The sequence below is a fragment of the Syngnathus scovelli genome, chromosome 7 (genome assembly GCF_024217435.2).
Source record: "Syngnathus scovelli strain Florida chromosome 7, RoL_Ssco_1.2, whole genome shotgun sequence".
Lineage (NCBI taxonomy): Eukaryota > Metazoa > Chordata > Actinopteri > Syngnathiformes > Syngnathidae > Syngnathus > Syngnathus scovelli.
The window spans coordinates 6489963-6507140 of record NC_090853.1 but is presented as its reverse complement, the minus strand read 5'-3'; the positions used below and the strand labels follow the sequence as shown (position 1 = coordinate 6507140).

Here is a 17178-nt window from a genome sequence, read left to right as displayed (position 1 = left end):
ATATATATATGTATGTGTGTGTGTGTGTGCGTGAAAATGAGTCACTTTATACATACAAATTAAATTAAAATTGTCTTTATACGCAATGAAAGTGGTTGTCAGTTCATATGCCATATTGACATGGATGACATCGCGAGCCAGGCCTCTTTTGTGCGAGCGTGGCCTGGCAGCAGAGAGCATTGCAGCATTTTTTTCTCTCTTCACTTATTGTCAAGAGTACATGCAATATTTGTCCGGTTCACCGAAAAGTATTCTGCACAAATAAACAATGTAGATGGCAGTACCCATTGGCATTTCCAAGCAATAGTTCCGTTATAATAAATTTTGTCCAAATACTGATATGCACAAAGAGTGGATTTGCTGAAGAAAACAATATTCACAGAGTTTGAACGTAAAGATTGACAAGTCTTGCAAACCCATACTTTTCAGCCGGCTTGATGAGCCCTTCACAAGTTCAACGGGGTGAGGATCAACCTCTCGCTCTGCACTCACATTATTTTATCACTACAAACAGTGTCACGACTGTCACGCTTCAGAACGGTCAATTTGTGTCAACCTGCAATACAAATCTATACAAACATTGTGTTTTAAAGCTACCTGTGAAACCAAACAGTGAAATAGGTGCAAGCGGCATCAGTAGACCCTGAAGAGAAGCTGATATGATGGAATGCTATAAGAAAGGATTCGTCGACGAGCCTCCTGTTGGATATTGCGGCGGCGGCCCCGCACCCTAGAAAAGATACAAAAATCAAGAGGGCTGATTAAAACAATCAATCCAACAAGTGCAAGTGACAGTGTGGTGTCCCTAAAGAATTAGAAATGTTGAAATCTAAAAACAAAAGATGGTAAAATGACACATATGAATTTTATGGCATGATTGACAATGACTATTTTTACAATTGTATGAACGGTTATATTCAGACAAAAACATAATGCTCTAACCAGAAAAGGGTTATTGGAGACCATTTGTCCAGCCATTGCCTGCCCAAAAGGTGTCGCTACTGGCTTGCCCTGGCCATAGACTGGAAATCCTCCACCTGCACAACAAGAACATGATCTTTAGCTTTAGTGGCTCTTAAAACAGTTATCCCCCCCACCCCTAACACACACAAACCACAAAACACACCATTGAGTTGCTGGGGATACGCTGTAGGCTGCGAATAGGGCACCTGGCCGGGGAAAGGCTGCTGGAAGGTTCCACTATAGCTTGTAGGGAGATTGTAGGCTGCCGTGTTTCCAAATCCAGCAGGCATGCTCATGGAGGCGGTGCCAAATGAGGCTGCAACAAAACAGGTTAGCAGCAGGTTGATTCCACGTCTTATAATAGCTGCATAATTGTGTACACTGAAGGTTTTTCCACTTCTGATGGACAAGGTGACTAACCTGCTGCTGCTGCTGCAGCTGCTGCTGCCGCACTGGCAGCTCTGCCGTTGGTCTGGAATGGGTTGGTGGGTGCAGTTGAGGCACCAGCAGCCGCAAAGGGATTATTTGGCTGGGCTGGAACAACAAAATAAAACAAATACATCACTTTTCATCTTTGCTACAATTTCACATTCCAAGCCTTAAGGATACAGAAGAGTTCAATTGCAATTGCGATGTACCAACAAACTGAGAATAATTGATTCAAATGTTTGCTGATTTACTCACCCCCAAAGGTTTGAGGCTGAGCCATACCAGGTAGTACTTGTTGTGCTTGGCTTGTGCAGACTCCAGTCTCTGGATTAAATGAAACCCTGGCCAAGAAAACATACCAAGTATGACTTTCCAGGACGCTAAGTGAGAAGCAGTGTGATATCTTACCCCTGTGCGCTACTGTTATTGCAAACACCAGCGTTGGGAGCTGGGGGGCCAAAAACTGTATCAAGTTCAACTAAAGCAGCATAGCGGTCTCCTCCTGTAACCCGGGCCGGTTGGTTATGAGACACTGCAGAAACCGAACTCACCCCGGCAGGAACAGCGCCCCCTGGAAGAGAAACACACACAACAGTGCTCAGTTTAGCATGACCAATAATTTGTTTTCTTTTTAAAGCATGAGGCGGAAAGTGTGGAAACACCTGCCATTTTTATAAGCAGTATAAATGATCAATCATTAGAAATGTAATATATTTCCATCACCATTTTGGTTTGGGACTATACCACAGCCAAGGAACCGGAAACTAAAAGACAGTCCTCCTCAAAGCGTAACTGGCTCATCTATTGAAAAAGATGCTCGATGAAACAGGCTAGGCAGGAAAGTTTTTACCTTGCTCTGTTTTGCCAGAGCTAAACACGTTATCCAGGTCAGCCAGGGCTGCGTATTTATCGGCAGGGACACCGGTACTCTGTACCGTGTCCCTGACTGCTCCTGTTGAGGACGAACTGAAGGATCCAAAGTCAGCACTACATGATTTGGGGAAGTTGTCAAAATTTGCGAAACTGGCATTTGCTAGTCCCCCTGAGGCACTACCTGCATGAAAGAGAGAGATTGTAGAGTCATGAGGGGACGCGAGTTGTTGGTGTTCCGTGACGACATACAAGATGACTAGTCAAGTTGGGGAGGAGTCAGGCTAAATTGGACCGTGGATTCTATTTATATAAATTGCATCCTTTGCACTCAGCTATGGGATGAAAACAGCACCTTTACTAAAACGCATGTTACATCTGCGTTTAGCACCAAACTGTAAATCAATCCAGGTGATAGACACAACTAAACTGACAAAATGTGATCTATTCTCTTCCGCCAGTTTTGATAACTTTCTGGCAGTTTTCAGCTTGGTTCATATGCTGCTGATTTTATACATTGCCCAAGCGCAATAATAATGCCGCTTTATAATCAGTTTTTCCACCAGCCAAATTGTAAAATGCCATTTAAAGCTAGCATACAAATACGATTGCAAGAACAAGTCTGTGAAGCCTTAGGAACAACAACTCCAAGTCCTCACATTGAATGATTCTAAAGTCATTAGCCTTGGGTTCACATAACTTTCCCACTTTCAGTCAATGATTACATGGGGTCCAATACAAACAAGGAAACATGTATGTGTGCTATTCGTTTTGCTGTGACTTCAATTCAGAAGAAGTCACATTTTAGGACTAATTCATGAATTATATCTCGGTAATTCCAAAGGGCTCACATATGTTCGCTTGCAACTGTACAAAGACAGTCGGAAACAACACACACTGCAAAATGAAAGAAGCCAAACCCAGCGTGAGACTTACTGAAAGCAACCTGGAGAGGCAGAGCAGTTGCTAACTCACATGTGCTGCGGCTGGATGAGAGGACAGTGAATGCTGGCAGCCCCCGAAGCAGCAATTGATAGAAATAAAAAGGGAATGAGGAAAATGAGTCATGGGGCAATGAGCAACGTAAGCTGGAGAAACAGAAATTGAACCAGAAGCACGTGTGGTCAAAACAAATAGAGGGCTGAAAACCAACACAGTGAAGCAAACACAATGAAAGGTTAAGTCTTGAAAAGTGAGAAAGGGATGAGCTAAAAAAAATTTGATGGTGAGAGTTATTAATAAAGTGACTGTGTAGATCTACTCCCTGCAAAAATGCTATCCATCTATCCATAATATATTTTCTATATAGCTTGTCCATTCTGGGTCGTAGGTGAACTGGAGACAATCCAACTTAATTTCTTAAGGAGAGGCTGGCCACAAGCAATATTGGCTGCCATCATATCACAGGGCACAATCTATAAATCCCCTCCAAAGTTTGAAAACACATTCAAATGTAAAAAAAAAAGTATGTGGGGTCGACTGTACTTAAATTTACACCAATGCAAAATGTATAGTCTTAAAATGGGAGAAAGTCAACGTGCCAAAAGAAAACCAAGCAGCGGTAGAACATGCAAATGCCATTGGAACCCTAAAACCTCAGAACTATACAGCAGACTTGCAAAGTGCATTCCAATCTCAAAGTTAATATTTTGAATAACATATAAAGGCATTGCATTAGTCATGTGATAAACAGAATTACATAGAATTAAATGACAAATGTATTATGCAGATGGGCATAAAGGCAACTTGCTCTACCTGTGCTTGAGGCTTGCAAGTGGCCTTGGGCTGATGAAGGGAAACCACCCACAGACACAGGAGTGCTCGCAAATGCATCAAAATTAGCAAAGTCTGCATTTGTGTTGGGATTCGGTGCCGCTGGATGAGGTGTCACGATGGTGTTCACACAGACAGACCAACAAAGACAATGAGAGCAGAGTGACATTTCACATAAAGAACATGGATGAGACTGATAAAAACACACATGGGATTATGGGACAAATGGGACATCAGGGAACTATAATGCAGAGCAGCATTATAAACTGAGAATTGAATATATATATGGAATGATTGTATGTCACAAATGTTAATGGTTTTCGGAATGGCATCTCTAATAAGACATTTCGGCATAAATTGTGTTTACAACTACTATGCCTTACTTGTGTGGCTGTTGAAATGTGCAAAGTTTGCAAAACTTGAGCCGGCGCCTGCATTCATTTTTGGTGGAGCAGCAAAGATGTCGCCACCCAGGTCACTGAGGAGGTCAAACTTCTTGTCATGCTGTTGATGGGTTGGCCCACGGCTGATCACTGGAGACTGGCAGAACCAAGAGACGTAGTTGTAAACACGCCTGCCTTACGGAAGTTGTCACGATTGTAACCAATTGTTGCACTCGGTAAACCTGCATTAGAATCTGACCTGATTAGGTGGTGTGTTCTTGTTGAGATGGAGAGTCAGAGCAGAGTCACCGAGAAGGGATTTAAGCGGTCGAACCTCTGGAGTGCTGCTGGTGCTGCTGTTTGAAGATCCAGAGATAGACGCGTGGACAGATGCCACCACTTTGGCTTGGTCAGGAGGTACATACCTGGGAAGCAAAAGCACACAACAAACCAACAATCGGTATTAGATATGACAATAAATAAATCGAATAAAAAAAATAATTAGATTTTTTTTTTTATTATTAAATATCTTGATGCAACTCATCCATTATTTAAACTTTGCTTGGGACCTGCTGGGTATTCAGGGCACTGGCCGGGAACAAAACTGGATTGTCTCTTAGTTCCTTCTCATTCAAGGATTTAACGTTCAACTTACCATCTCTTTTTTTCATATTTTTCTTGAAGAAACTCCTTGACTTTCTGTGGTTCTCTGAAATCTGGTGCTGATAGGGTTTTCCCATCATGAAGGCCCAGCCAGATCTGTCGACATACCTGAAACATACAAAAAAGAAAATCAATTCATTCTACATCGAGTTTGGCTTGGCTTTTAGCACATTTTATTATAGGGGATGTGTTAGATCATTTAATTGCTAGCATATGAATTAAAGGAGTGTCTCTAGAGACTACTGACCCATAAAGCTGGAACTTAACCAACCAAGTGAGATCCGATGATATCACACACAATAAACAAAACACCTGCCCTTTCATATTTTGGTGTACTCACATGCATGGACACACCACTGCAATCTATGCCAACTTTCTTTATGGACAGACAGTAGGCCACTTGAAGGCTGTAGTATTTATAAAACAGCTCTGGAGGACTTTAACCTTGAGTCTGCTGCTATGCTAAAGCTTTAAATAGACTCCACCTCCCAAATGGCAATGCTGTGTATTTTATACTCCTTCTTCCAGAAAATGACTGCTGGATGATGATGTGAAAATAAAACATTCAAATAATTCACTGAAACTGCAAACATTATTAACAGCTTACAAATGCTCTTCCAGAGGATTGCAAAGAGTGAAACAAATAAAAATGATCTGTAAACCTTTAGGGATAGACATTGGAATAAACAGATTTTAATAGCTGATAAAATAAGTAAGTCTTAAACCAGTATGCCACCTTCTAAACAACTTTGCCTTCAGTTAATAAAAAAAAAAAAAGAAAGAAAGGTGATTGACGTGTGGGTCTATATAAATCAGTGTGCACCATTTTAACCTGGATTTATCTTTCATGTATTGTGTCCTTTTTTTTTTTTTTTTTTAAACAGTGACAGCCACAGCCTACCTCATTGCCGTTTTTCTGTAGAAATTCTATTTCCTGTTGTGTGAAGGTTGTCATGGAGATGGACTTGACTCTGTTGGGTGGATTCAGTCCACGTCTATGGAATAAATAAAATAGCGGGCATTTTATTGGAATACTGTGTACAATTTTACACATTTACAAGCCATGAAACTATTTGTGTAAATCTACTGCAGAACGGTAATACGTAGGTCAAACAGGGTTTACTTCCTGCCAAATAAAAATCTCCCGAAAGAGACATTGTAAGTAGAGTTCCTCAAGGGAAAGCCTCCACCTTCATAAGGAATGTGTTTATATAATGGATTCCAGTTCCACCCATTGAGCAACCACTTATTATTGGGGTTAAAACACAAGGAGGGTAGTGATGCCCTTGGAATATGTCTTACCATGTTAAACAAAGTTCCCAAAAATATGGCTGAAATATAACTTCCACACATAAGCAATGTTTCCACTTAGAAGCAACAGAAAAGCAATTAATAAAGTATTTGGTCACCACGTTAGAGGAGCAGGGGAATTAAAGTGAGTTCAACTTCTGTAGCGACTCAAAGTTACAGTATCTGCTAAAGACCATAGACAAAAGATCAAGTTGGAGCATGCACAATGCCAACTTCTTTGCAAGTCTCAGCGAGAAAACAAGATAGCTGCACCACTTCCTGTTGCACATGCACATCACATGCTGGTTACAACACAGAAAGCGATTCTGCCTCCGAGGTTGACAATCAGATCACAGACTAGTGTGTGACTTTTGACACTCAAATAAGAGGTTATGTTTCCAAACCACTGTCGGTGATGGAAAAAACAATGACTCGTCAATGAGGGACTTTTTGGAGGTGTGAACTTCCTTCTCGACATTACATTACAGGTAATGAGGCTACTACCCAAAGACAATTAGGATTGGCTCCAGCCCACCCGCGACCCTTAATAAAGCAGTCGGATAATGGACGGATGGACTTAATTGTCAAATATAATCAAAGTGGTTTCCATGAAACAGGAAGGCAGCATGCAAGCAAGTGACTGTAAGCAAACAGAACAGGAAGGACAGATGAACAGTTTATTGAGTTGCCTGATAATAAGCTCAATTATTTTCTTCCAATTTATGCTCATGCCCAAATGGTTTTCTTCAGCTATGAACATAATTATTTTAATATCAAAGTAAAATGCACTGTGAACAGGATATGTACAAGATAGTAGGAAACGAGTAATTAACAATTTTGATTTTTAAGGAGTATGAATGGGACTCGGACAACAGAAAATTAGGTAGATGACTGCTAGCATCCTTGCTTAACTAGATTTTTGCTGTGCAAATTCACAAAATGCCACAACTACCAGTCGAGATGTTTTTCCGTCAGAGTCGGATTTTTTTTTTTTTGTGGGCTGTCTTCATTCCTGTATGTGATGAAGAGACCTAGACGTGACCACAACAGTTAAAACCACAAACACCACATCCTTAGTAACAAGTGCACTGATGATGGCCGTGGGTGAACACTTGACTAATCCCAAATCCCAGGCTACAGATGCTTGATTACACAACTGCACTATCAAGCTTTAACTCAAACACACTCAACTCTCTACGTACCACAATCCAAACACCCCAAAGGAGTAATTGCTCAAGGTTGCATCCCATCATGATACAATTGACAAACTCAGGAGATTTGACATGCAACTGGTAGCAGGCGCCGAGTGTGTAGACTTAGCTGGTACAAATGTCACTTTGTTCAGTTGGCTGCCAAGAGAAGGCAAAGTCAAACAACTGTCAGTCAGATCAACAAGATGATGTTAACTAGTACAGTGTAGAAGAACTCTTAGCAACACCAATGATGCGTCGTTAGCCAGTAGCTAAGAAGCTAACTGCGTGTGGCAACCATTTGTAGGGTTAAATCTAACGTTGCGGTGTAATGCCCGCGCCATATCCATGGCACATTAAGCTCAGGCGGCTTGGTAACTCACAGAATGCCGGAGCAGGAGGTACACACGAAGGAGCCCACCGTCATGTTGGCATAGGTCGGGCCGCGCTGGTCACAATCAAAGCACTTTCTGTTAGCAGGCAAACTCGTCATTTCCCTCAGCATCTTCAGGTGTTTCTCCTCTTGCTTTCGCTTCGCACTCGCCGCCATGATTATGTCGACACAGCAACCACAAAAAAATAATGACCTGATGTTTGAACAATAATAAAATAAAATAAAAAGGTGCGTGCTTTATAAAGGTAGCCGACCCGTTCAGCAGGCAGACGGGTAAGGAGGGCAAGGTGGGCGTCTCCGTCAATGAAAGGGTGGCCTCACGACTCCTCTTGGAGTTTTGATGGTGCGTTCAGGGTATGCTGGGAAGTCGGATATTAGCCGCAACGCCCCATTAGTGCAGTTAGTTTATTGTCATTGAACAAAAGGTATAAAATGAAATTGTTATCTACAGGAATTTTACGTGTGGTTTCCTCAACAAACCAAAATAGTTTTAATTACCAGCCCACAGCCTTGACTTGGGGTTTCATATAAATGACAAAATTATTTGGGTGCTCTCTTGGGACTGTCCCACGTGGAACAGTGTGGATGGTGCAGAATTTAAAGATATCCGGGGGCTCGGGAACGCATCATGAGACGTGGAGTCAGTTGTGCGTAGTCTGAACAAGATAGTACCCACCTTAAACTTCCGCATTCGTTGACAAAACTCCAAAATGCTATTTGGGTTGCTGTGGGCTAAATTAACCAATTACTATCGATAATTGATCCCATTAGTATGTATTACTGTTTTTTTTTTTTTTTATTTATCTCAACGTCTGACTGTTGTTTGGTCTCTTTTGAATAAAGGAGTGCCACCTCGCGGAGAGCAGCATTACTGCAGAGAAGGTTGCTTCTCTATTTTTTTAAACACAGTATTGCACAGCAAACATAGCAGCAAATGCTCCAAAGTTTCTATTTGCAATTCATTACTGAAATGAAAACTGTAAAATATTTCTCAAAAATGCCATTTAAAATGTCTTGCATGTGTGATGTGACCATTATACCCCATCACACAAAAAAAAAAGACAATTGCATGCAAGTACAGATTCCATAATCTGTGCTTCATTGACACAACGTTTTTTTAACATTGATCAGATTTTCTTGTATTCAATACAAATCTTACTAAATATTGTTTTTTTGGATAGACATATAAAGACCACAAGATAGACAATAAGCAATATAAGTACATTATTTTGCTGACACCAAGTAGGGAAGATGTTCTCCAGCTATAATTAGCAACCCAAGCGTCCTTGATATATTAATTGCTGCTAACTGTTTGAAGTAAAGGACGCTCATTCTGTGGTTGTGGACTAAAGTCGAAGGGTCTGCGATCCTCAGTGTAGCCATAGAGTTTCCGCAGGGCCACACGAGCTGCCTCCTCCTCTGCCGCAATAAGTGTCTCACCTGGACCCTGGGCCAGGAGCTTCTTATCACTAAATGTATAAAAAGGAGAAGACAGAATAAATAAAACAAAAGATATGACAAAACATACGTTAATGGACATAGACATACCTGTACAAACCAACAAAATAGAGCGGCAGAACAGTGCTGGATCCAGCAGACCTGATGAGGCGGGGCTCTGGTAGGGGAACATTCTTCTTCTTGAGTTCCTCCACCAGAAGGCCCATGGGATTGACCACTGTCCACATATCAAACAAGTCTTTTCCAATTAGCTGGGAAACGAGGAAATCCTGTGGTTGAGAAGATCATAAATCCATGTAACACTTTGTTTTCAGACAATTGAGCATATAAAGATCTGATCTCATTATTTGAACTGATTGATCAACTCTCACCCTGAGGAAATATCCTGCGCGCTGTGTTCCACTGCTATCAAGTAGTGCTCCAATCACTGCCATGAATGTAGAATGAAGCACATTGTCCGGGACGGGGAATTCTGAACTCATGGTTAGATCCTCAATGCCAAGATTTTGAGCAACATTGCTTACTAGGGGTACACTAGTGAGGTGTCTCACAATACTTTCCACCCCTTGTGTTGGCAGACTGGGAAAGCTTGCCCTGCACCAATCCGTGAGGAAGCTTGTTGTGAAGGCATCTCCCCGTGTACTCAGCTCAATATTATCATTCAGTGAAAGAGCAGTGATCTCAGAGTCTATGCCAACTTCTTGTCTCTTTTTCAGCTCTGCCTGTAGGTAACAGGGATTTATGAAGGCTGTTTTCAATTGCTCCAGGGAAAAGTTCTCATGGAGGCGGGTGCTGAAAGCCTGAACCTCAGCATGATAATCCCAATTTGGGTGTTGAGATCTGAAAGAAATCAGAAATGTCATAATGATGCTCACGGTCCTCACGAGACCCAGTGATAATTAGAGTATAATGCAATACAAAGTTTTACGCATTAAGTGTTAAAACAACTTTCGGATCTATCCCATTAATGGTACTTGAGGTGATCTTTTAGCCGACGCGTTAGCCTCACCTTGGTTTCGGAGGTGGAGGACCTTCAAGCTTTAACTTTCTTGCCATAAGGTGTGTGTAGGCCCTCATCCAACGTTTTATCCCTCGGACCTGCGTGACTGTAACATTCCAACTCAAATGTTGGCAATATGTTCCAAACATTAACGCGCCTCGATTAATAATAATACTCGACGCCATGCTTATTTCTTTACCGGTAGTGTACGTCAGCTAAATCAGTCCGACGGGAAACAAGTGACAGGGACCGGTTATCGGAGCGTTGCCATAGAAACAAAAAAACATCAACTCAGTCTAAGTCTCTAACTACAGCCTGCTAAGGATTTATTTTGGACTTACAATTATACAATGTTGCTTCCTGAGGTTGGTGAAACAAATTCCGATGAAACATCAACAGTCATTCAAGTAGAGCATGAAGATGACAAAACATCTGCTGAAGTTGCCACAATGCAAGATGAGCATGGAGAAAAGAAAGAACAAGCAAAGCTGTCAGGGCCACGGATGACCAAGACATTTTTAAAAGACCACTGTAAGCAATACAAACTCTACTCAACACCATGCCTGAATGACACCCTGTATCTGCATTTTAAAGGATTTTCCAACATTGAAAATTTGGATGAGTACACAGGACTTAAGTGTCTTTGGCTGGAAAGCAATGGGCTGCAACAGATTGGAAATTTGAATGCACAGGCTGACCTCCGCTGTCTGTTTCTTCAGCAGAACCTCATCCGCAAGCTGGAAAATCTCGAACCCTTAAAAAGTCTGTCCACTCTAAATGTCTCTAATAACTACATACAGACTATTGAGAACCTTTCCTGCCTTCCTCAACTTGGTACTCTGCAGATTGCCCATAACAAACTGGAGGGAATTGGGGACATAGAGCATCTGAGTCAGTGTCCATCTATCAGTGTGCTGGATCTGTCTCACAATCTTTTAACGGATCCCGGTATTCTTGCTGTGCTTGAAGCCATGCCGGAACTACGAGTACTTAACTTGATGGGAAATGAAGTTGTGAAAAAGATCCCCAACTACAGAAAGACCTTGATCGTCCGTCTCAAGCAGCTTACCTTCCTTGATGACAGGCCTGTTTTCCCCAAAGACAAAGCGTGTGCAGAGGCTTGGGCACTTGGTGGAATTGAGCAGGAACGAAAGGAGAGAGAACAATGGACCACACGAGAAAGGAGACAAATTCAGAAGGGCTTGGATGCCTTGGCAATGATTCGGAAGAAAGCTCAGGCGAAACAACACATGGAAGTGAACGGCGAGGGAGGTTGGTAGTTTCAATGCCCTTAAATGTCCATTTGAATGTTTTTTCAACGAAACATTAGTTTCTGTGGTTTAAGAAATTATTACTCACCAACACATTTTGAAATTCATTTGTGGATTTTGGATTGTATAGATTTTGGATTATAGTCAAAGTCATAGACGAAGGTCATAATTCACCATTAGCGTGATCACTGACCTTTGCCCTTTCTGCTTAATTTCAGGTGAAGCTGAGACTGTTGATGTTTCTTGTGAGGAGCCACCTGAAGAGAAAATGCAAGTATTTGTTCAGGAGTCCTTGGATGCCCATGAGGAGTTTATACAAAACAAAACTAAACAGCTGCCTGACAAAGAGAATCCAAACAAATATTCTGATGCCAATAGATATGACGAGGAACCACACAAAGAAACACAAAAGGAAGATATTGGGGAAGAGCCCAATGCACATCAACTATTTCCTTCTCCTGGATCATTACATGGTTCTGGTCCACTTGTGACTGAACTGATGGATGCAGCACAGTTGGAAACCATTCCACTGACTCCTCCCTTACATGTTGATGATCTGCCTGATCTGGAGGATCTAGAGCCAGAAAACATCTCAGAAATGTTTTCCGATATAATGGTGAGACCAAGGATAGAAGTAATTTCAGGGGATGGCAGTGATGATGATTCAGTCAGGAAATGTACTTTTAGTGTAGATAATCCGGTGAGTTCAAGTTTGGCCAAGTCAACCAAAGCTCCCAATTCATCATTGATATATCCAGAAGATGGGGATGCTCCTAAACCAGATGCAAACTTTCAAACAAGTCAAAAATCTCCTAAACCACACTGCCTGATTGAAGAGCTGTAAAGTTGAGATGGTCTCTGATTGATGATCTGAGCAGATGTGTGGACACATGGACAAAATTGTTGGAAAAATTGATTTTCTTTTTCATTTTGTTTCTGTTTAGGGTTAGGTAATCATCTGTCATTGAATTCTTCTGAATAGTTTTTATTCTACCATTAGCTTTGCTACACTGTCACTTTGTGCTCTGGACTAATTTTTGCAACATTATTTTTTGAGTGTATTTTGTATGATAGTATGAAAATGATGATTATTACAAACATACTATTAAAGATAATGTGAGCAAATTTGTTGTTTCAGTCATATATCAAATCTGCATCTCTTAAATCATTCATTACACAAGTTGCTCTCACTCTTTAAAAAGGTTGGTCTGTAATAAATCTCAAACTTAAATCTTAATCACATCTTCATTTTCTTTCTTTGGTAAACAGAACTGTACTTTATTAATGAATTACTCCTTTCTAAAGTCACACTGCATTGCGCAACATTGATATTTGGAAACAAAATATAGCATTACTCCTTTCTGAAGTGATACATACAGTATTTACAAGTCATGCTTAGCATTGCTCAACATGTGTAATTAAAACCAAAACATGGCAAAAAAAAAGAACTAATAAAAGTATATAAACACCAAAAAGAACACTGTACAAACATACATGATAAATAAACATGAGCACATCGTGCAATAGGCTATGGTCTTGCTCAGCGAGGTGGCAGCAAGTGTAACTGTGTCGCACACACAATAGGAATATTATGTTGACTTGTTTTGTAACACTGACGTATTCAACGTCTTAACCACACCCACGTGTTGACCAGCCAAAAAGCTACAGTGACCGAGTAGAGGATCATCTCCCGTTTTGCTCGCTCCTTATTCTCTTCTTCCAAAAGCTGAAGCCGTCGATTCAACTTGATAAGCTACAAAAGTAAAGTAAAATTGAGTTACGCTTTTGCCACATCGGCTCTTTTCGCCACTCGATACGAATGTTTCTGTGAAGACCCAACCTGTCGTCGAAGTGTTGCTGCATCTACGACGGTCATGTCGTCAGATCCCCCATCCAGAGACGCCTCATATGTTGATAGTGCAAGCCTGAAACAACAATAGCCTTTATGAAATCATGTTTACTCCAGTCTTTGCAAGTTAATGTATTTATTTCAAGACAAACAGTGCATGAAAGGAATAGGTAGGAAAAGATGGGTGAAAGGAGAGGAATAAAATGAAAACTGAGTGCTATGTGATGTTACCTGGATTCATGCAGGGGGTTGGAGCTTGAAGCTGACCCCCCTCGCAGTGACGGTTTTCTACAGGGGTGAGGAAATACAGGTTTGGGAAAAAGGGAAACATAAGAGCTAGAACTTGCACAAAGCACAGTTTCACAAGCATGCAAAAATGAGGATGACCTTCCCAAAAGTAAAACACCCAAGGATATTAAATGAAATACATTTCTTAATCGACATTTTAGTTTTGACCATTTGGACTGAATGTTAGTTGGATCTACGTATCACATCTCTTATGACTTGCAGTATTGTTAGTAAATGTTAACCAGATTGGTCACATTCTTTGCTTTAGTAAACAACCAGTAAGAATGTGACTAATCGGGCAAAGCAAAAGTTTATTTGACTACATTGTGTCCTTTGAAAATGGACTCTTAGGTGTGCAGGACTTCTCAGTTTGTTTCTAGGTAGGTGGTAAGGTGACCAGATTCCTAACTGCGTGATGCTCCCCTTACTGGCCGAATGAGAAACTGTGACAATAGGGAGGTCACCTGCGAGGGTGTTCATCCAAGACCTCAAGGACCTGCTGGTAGGCCCGACGTGTAGTGCACTGGAGGAAAGATAAAACACCACTAGCGCTGTACAGGTTGTGGTCTTCTTCAGCCACATTGGGAGGGGAAGGGGGGTGAAGAGTTGCTGAGGGGGATACTGTTGCACTGCTTGGAGGCAACCATTGAGCAGCCAATTTGGAGAAAAAATGAAGGACAGGAAACAGGAAGAGAGAAGAAAACAGGGAAGGAGAGGGGAGAGAAATGAGGAAAAGGAACTATCTTAAAATGTGTCAGTTTTGCAGCTGTGTTAAGCAACACTGCTAAATTAGCTAGAGGGAATTTTGTCACTTCCAAAGCACCAAAGAAAAACAGCCAGGCATGCAAATTAGAGGCCTAAGCAAAAAATAAATAAAAATAAATAATTTTAATTACATGCATTATTTTTTTAGGAATGCTGACCATGCTAAAAGAAATAGAAAGGTTTATCCTACATGGCCAATAAATAGTTTTACTATTACTACATCAAATGCAAAGCAAAAGCCAAGAAAAACAGATTACAAGTTAGGAAATCATATGAGCGAGGAAAAAAGGGGATCATGTGGCAAAACTATTTTCGTTTTCTTAAGCGCTAAGGGAGTCTTTCATTTGATGATACCGTGGCAACAAAGACAACAACGTCTCCTTTGGAAAAAAAGGTAAAAGATGAGAGTAGAAAGAAGGAGGAAAAAGATGTAGCGTGCAAGAACTATGTGTTACCAACAACTGAACAGATACTTACGCTGAATCGCTATGCGTCAGTTGGCTACTATGACGGACAGCTGCGTTCTCACTCGCTGAGCGTTCTCGTCTCGATCGCCCTTGACGCCGCAGCTAAAATAAATAATGACTTAGTAATATTTACTGTAAATCTTGAGTTTTACTTCATTGATTTTCCCACATTGTAATGGAACAGTATTGATTGCTCTCTCACTTACCGTGGCCTCACTTTCTGGAGTTGCTCTATGATCGTCCTCCAGGAAGTCGAGTGGTCGCTCACTGAGTGTGAGTACTCTCGGCGGGGTCTTCAGGGACAAGGCTTCTAAAGGCGTAGACTGGATTAAATCCAGGTCTCTTGGTCTTGAGAACTGGTGATCATTGTCTCCTGAAATAAGAAGGAATTCTTGTATGTAAGTTAATTTGAAAAGGCAGAACCGCGTCACGCCCCTTTAGATTCAACAAAAATATCAGTCTGCTTTCATGGAGGACAAGAGAAATGTAACTTATATATAAATATATCAATAAATGTCATCACAGCTTTTAAAATAAATATATTAGTCATGTTATTCAGTATTTACGAACCTGAGACAACAATTCTTTCCGGGACTTGCATTGTAACACTATGAGGAAGATGCTGTGAGGCAACACCAGAGTCCTCCTGGCCTTGAGGAGCCACTTTGAGCATCTCAGGTATGCGCATCCTCTGGTTGATCCCCTCTGTGTACTGCAGATCATAGTGGATGCGGTTGATTTCTGCCATCTCGGCAATGGGCGAGGGGAATGTTGGGCCACTCATTTGGCTGTGCAAAAACATCAAGTCAACAATTGAAACCATCAGTCAATAATATTATGCATAGTAACCGATTAATTGCAACAAACTAATATTCGCAAGAAACACATCACATGATCAAAACAATATATTAAGCCATTGATGATTTTAGAACCGTGCACAGACACAAAGGGCAAACTTAATGCAACTATTACAGTTACATATAAGTGGCCAGGGAAGATGTTTGTTAAATCGTTCACAATAATGTCATGTGATTTCTTTTGCAGAACTCAGCTGTAAACATGGCGATTTCCAACAATTCATGTTTTGTCTTATTAGCATGAGTTGCTACATAGCGGTCACCCCCAAACTCGTCCAAACTCCCCTTCGCAAATATTTATACAAAACACGGTTGGATTGGAGAGATGTGCCCTCGTTTGGTTATGGTTGTTAATATCTGATACTAAAAATAATTTAGAACAATTTAACTGCGTATGTGACGCTAAGTAATCTGCTAACATTAGCGCCATTGAAGCGCCCATTTCTCACCCTTTTCTCATTTGATGAAAGTAGCGATTTCCTCAAAACGTTTTGTAATAATGATCCAGAATCGCGAGAAGACTTTTACATTTGCACCAAATGTGCAGGAGTACAATAAAAGAGTTACAGTTACAAAAAGCGGGAGCTGTCAAACGGGAAAAAGTGTAACAGTTAAAGAGGAACGTTTCTCATCGTCCTGCGTGGTCAGTAGGACAGGAAAGTACTCTTCGCAACGGGAAGTGACGTCATGGCGACGACCGCACAAATCGAAAGCAAAAACGTTTTCACGAACAAAGTTGTACGTGTAAAATATTTTTCGGGATTCTTTTGCCCAATATTACAAGGTTACTTTTTAACAATATTAATTAATATTTAATTACATAATGTCCTGTATTAGAATGACAAATCAGTAACAAAGTGACTGGATGTAAATATATTTTTCTACAATGCAATTGTTGAAATAAAACAGTTATGAATAGTAACATAATGCCATTAAATAAAATGTGTGATCGGAAAATTTTGCTTTTACTAAAAGCCTTTTAACCTTTGGTCTTTGCAATTTTGTGCATACCCTAAGGTGCATCTAAATAAAGTTTTTTTGTTTGTTTGTTTGTCTTTTAAGTTTTTGTTGTTCTTTTTTGGTAGTTTAATTCAAAAAGAAAAACTCATCAAGATTAATTGAAAACTTAGAGAATGTTTTTTTTTTTCCGAAAAATAATTTCTACTTCTTATGGAATATTCTATCAATTTACTATGTACGTCTCTAGTTATCAAACCAGATTGTACAGAATTTCCCTGAAGGAGTAATCCCAAGGGATTAATAAAGTT

General features: G+C 40.7%; 4 protein-coding genes across 14 annotated transcripts; 1 reads left to right on the top strand and 3 right to left on the bottom strand.

The window, feature by feature from the left end:
- Positions 1-59: 59 nt before the first annotated feature.
- On the bottom strand, positions 60-8274 carry agfg1a (ArfGAP with FG repeats 1a). 7 transcript variants are annotated; one of them, XM_049725186.2, is made up of 14 exons: positions 7945-8274; positions 5983-6076; positions 5074-5189; positions 4678-4843; positions 4419-4575; positions 4018-4137; positions 3199-3270; positions 2243-2446; positions 1801-1963; positions 1648-1733; positions 1391-1500; positions 1127-1283; positions 943-1037; positions 60-730 (listed from the first exon to the last, which is right to left on the bottom strand). In XM_049725186.2, exons 1-14 carry the CDS (start codon positions 8109-8111, stop codon positions 671-673), a joined length of 1767 nt encoding a protein of 588 aa, XP_049581143.1. In that variant the 5' UTR covers positions 8112-8274; the 3' UTR covers positions 60-670. The 7 variants fall into 7 exon arrangements, with proteins under 7 accessions (XP_049581143.1, XP_049581144.1, XP_049581141.1 ...); XM_049725187.2 differs by having other exon boundaries at positions 1391-1497; XM_049725184.2 differs by having other exon boundaries at positions 1127-1279; positions 1384-1500; positions 7945-8273.
- A 606-nt stretch (positions 8275-8880) lies between these two features.
- Positions 8881-10644, bottom strand: mrpl44 (mitochondrial ribosomal protein L44). The gene is made up of 4 exons (XM_049725193.2): positions 10423-10644; positions 9785-10253; positions 9504-9682; positions 8881-9424 (listed from the first exon to the last, which is right to left on the bottom strand). The coding sequence occupies exons 1-4, from the start codon at positions 10596-10598 to the stop codon at positions 9250-9252; spliced, it is 999 nt and encodes a 332-aa protein (XP_049581150.1). The 5' UTR covers positions 10599-10644; the 3' UTR covers positions 8881-9249.
- A 27-nt stretch (positions 10645-10671) lies between these two features.
- LOC125971979 (dynein axonemal assembly factor 1-like) lies at positions 10672-12887 on the top strand. The gene is made up of 2 exons (XM_049725192.2): positions 10672-11685; positions 11903-12887. Exons 1-2 carry the CDS (start codon positions 10764-10766, stop codon positions 12526-12528), a joined length of 1548 nt encoding a protein of 515 aa, XP_049581149.1. The 5' UTR covers positions 10672-10763; the 3' UTR covers positions 12529-12887.
- Positions 12888-12932: 45 nt separating this feature from the next.
- Positions 12933-16583, bottom strand: mffa (mitochondrial fission factor a). Of its 5 annotated transcripts, XM_049725195.2 has the most exons (8): positions 16360-16583; positions 15624-15841; positions 15260-15426; positions 15064-15155; positions 14286-14450; positions 13765-13821; positions 13525-13609; positions 12933-13437 (listed from the first exon to the last, which is right to left on the bottom strand). In XM_049725195.2, exons 1-8 carry the CDS (start codon positions 16368-16370, stop codon positions 13306-13308), a joined length of 927 nt encoding a protein of 308 aa, XP_049581152.1. In that variant the 5' UTR covers positions 16371-16583; the 3' UTR covers positions 12933-13305. The 5 variants fall into 5 exon arrangements, with proteins under 5 accessions (XP_049581152.1, XP_049581151.1, XP_049581153.1 ...); XM_049725194.2 differs by lacking the exon at positions 16360-16583 and having other exon boundaries at positions 15624-15859; XM_049725196.1 differs by lacking the exons at positions 14286-14450; positions 16360-16583 and having other exon boundaries at positions 15624-15858.
- Between the last annotated feature and the right edge of the window lie 595 nt (positions 16584-17178).

Bases quoted from the DNA above. Each gene is read 5' to 3' on its own strand.
- agfg1a (XM_049725184.2), bottom strand. From the start codon at position 8,111: ATGGCGGCGAGTGCGAAGCGAAAGCAAGAGGAGAAACACCTGAAGATG. The intron at 4,844-5,073 runs GTAAGTTGAACG...TTTGCTTCCCAG, and splicing joins AAATATGAAAAAAAGAGATG to GTATGTACCTCCTGACCAAG. The intron at 4,138-4,418 runs GTAAGGCATAGT...CACCTCATCCAG, and splicing joins ACATTTCAACAGCCACACAA to CGGCACCGAATCCCAACACA.
- mrpl44 (XM_049725193.2), bottom strand. From the start codon at position 10,598: ATGGCGTCGAGTATTATTATTAATCGAGGCGCGTTAATGTTTGGAACA. The intron at 10,254-10,422 runs GTGAGGCTAACG...GATTTCTTTCAG, and splicing joins CCTCCACCTCCGAAACCAAG to ATCTCAACACCCAAATTGGG. The intron at 9,425-9,503 runs GTATGTCTATGT...TTATACATTTAG, and splicing joins TATTTTGTTGGTTTGTACAG to TGATAAGAAGCTCCTGGCCC.
- LOC125971979 (XM_049725192.2), top strand. From the start codon at position 10,764: ATGTTGCTTCCTGAGGTTGGTGAAACAAATTCCGATGAAACATCAACA. The intron at 11,686-11,902 runs GTTGGTAGTTTC...GCTTAATTTCAG, and splicing joins GGAAGTGAACGGCGAGGGAG to GTGAAGCTGAGACTGTTGAT.
- mffa (XM_049725194.2), bottom strand. From the start codon at position 15,855: ATGTTTTTGCACAGCCAAATGAGTGGCCCAACATTCCCCTCGCCCATT. The intron at 14,451-15,063 runs GTAAGTATCTGT...GCCTCCAAGCAG, and splicing joins CTGACGCATAGCGATTCAGC to TGCAACAGTATCCCCCTCAG. The intron at 13,822-14,285 runs GTGACCTCCCTA...TCACCCCTGTAG, and splicing joins TTGGATGAACACCCTCGCAG to AAAACCGTCACTGCGAGGGG.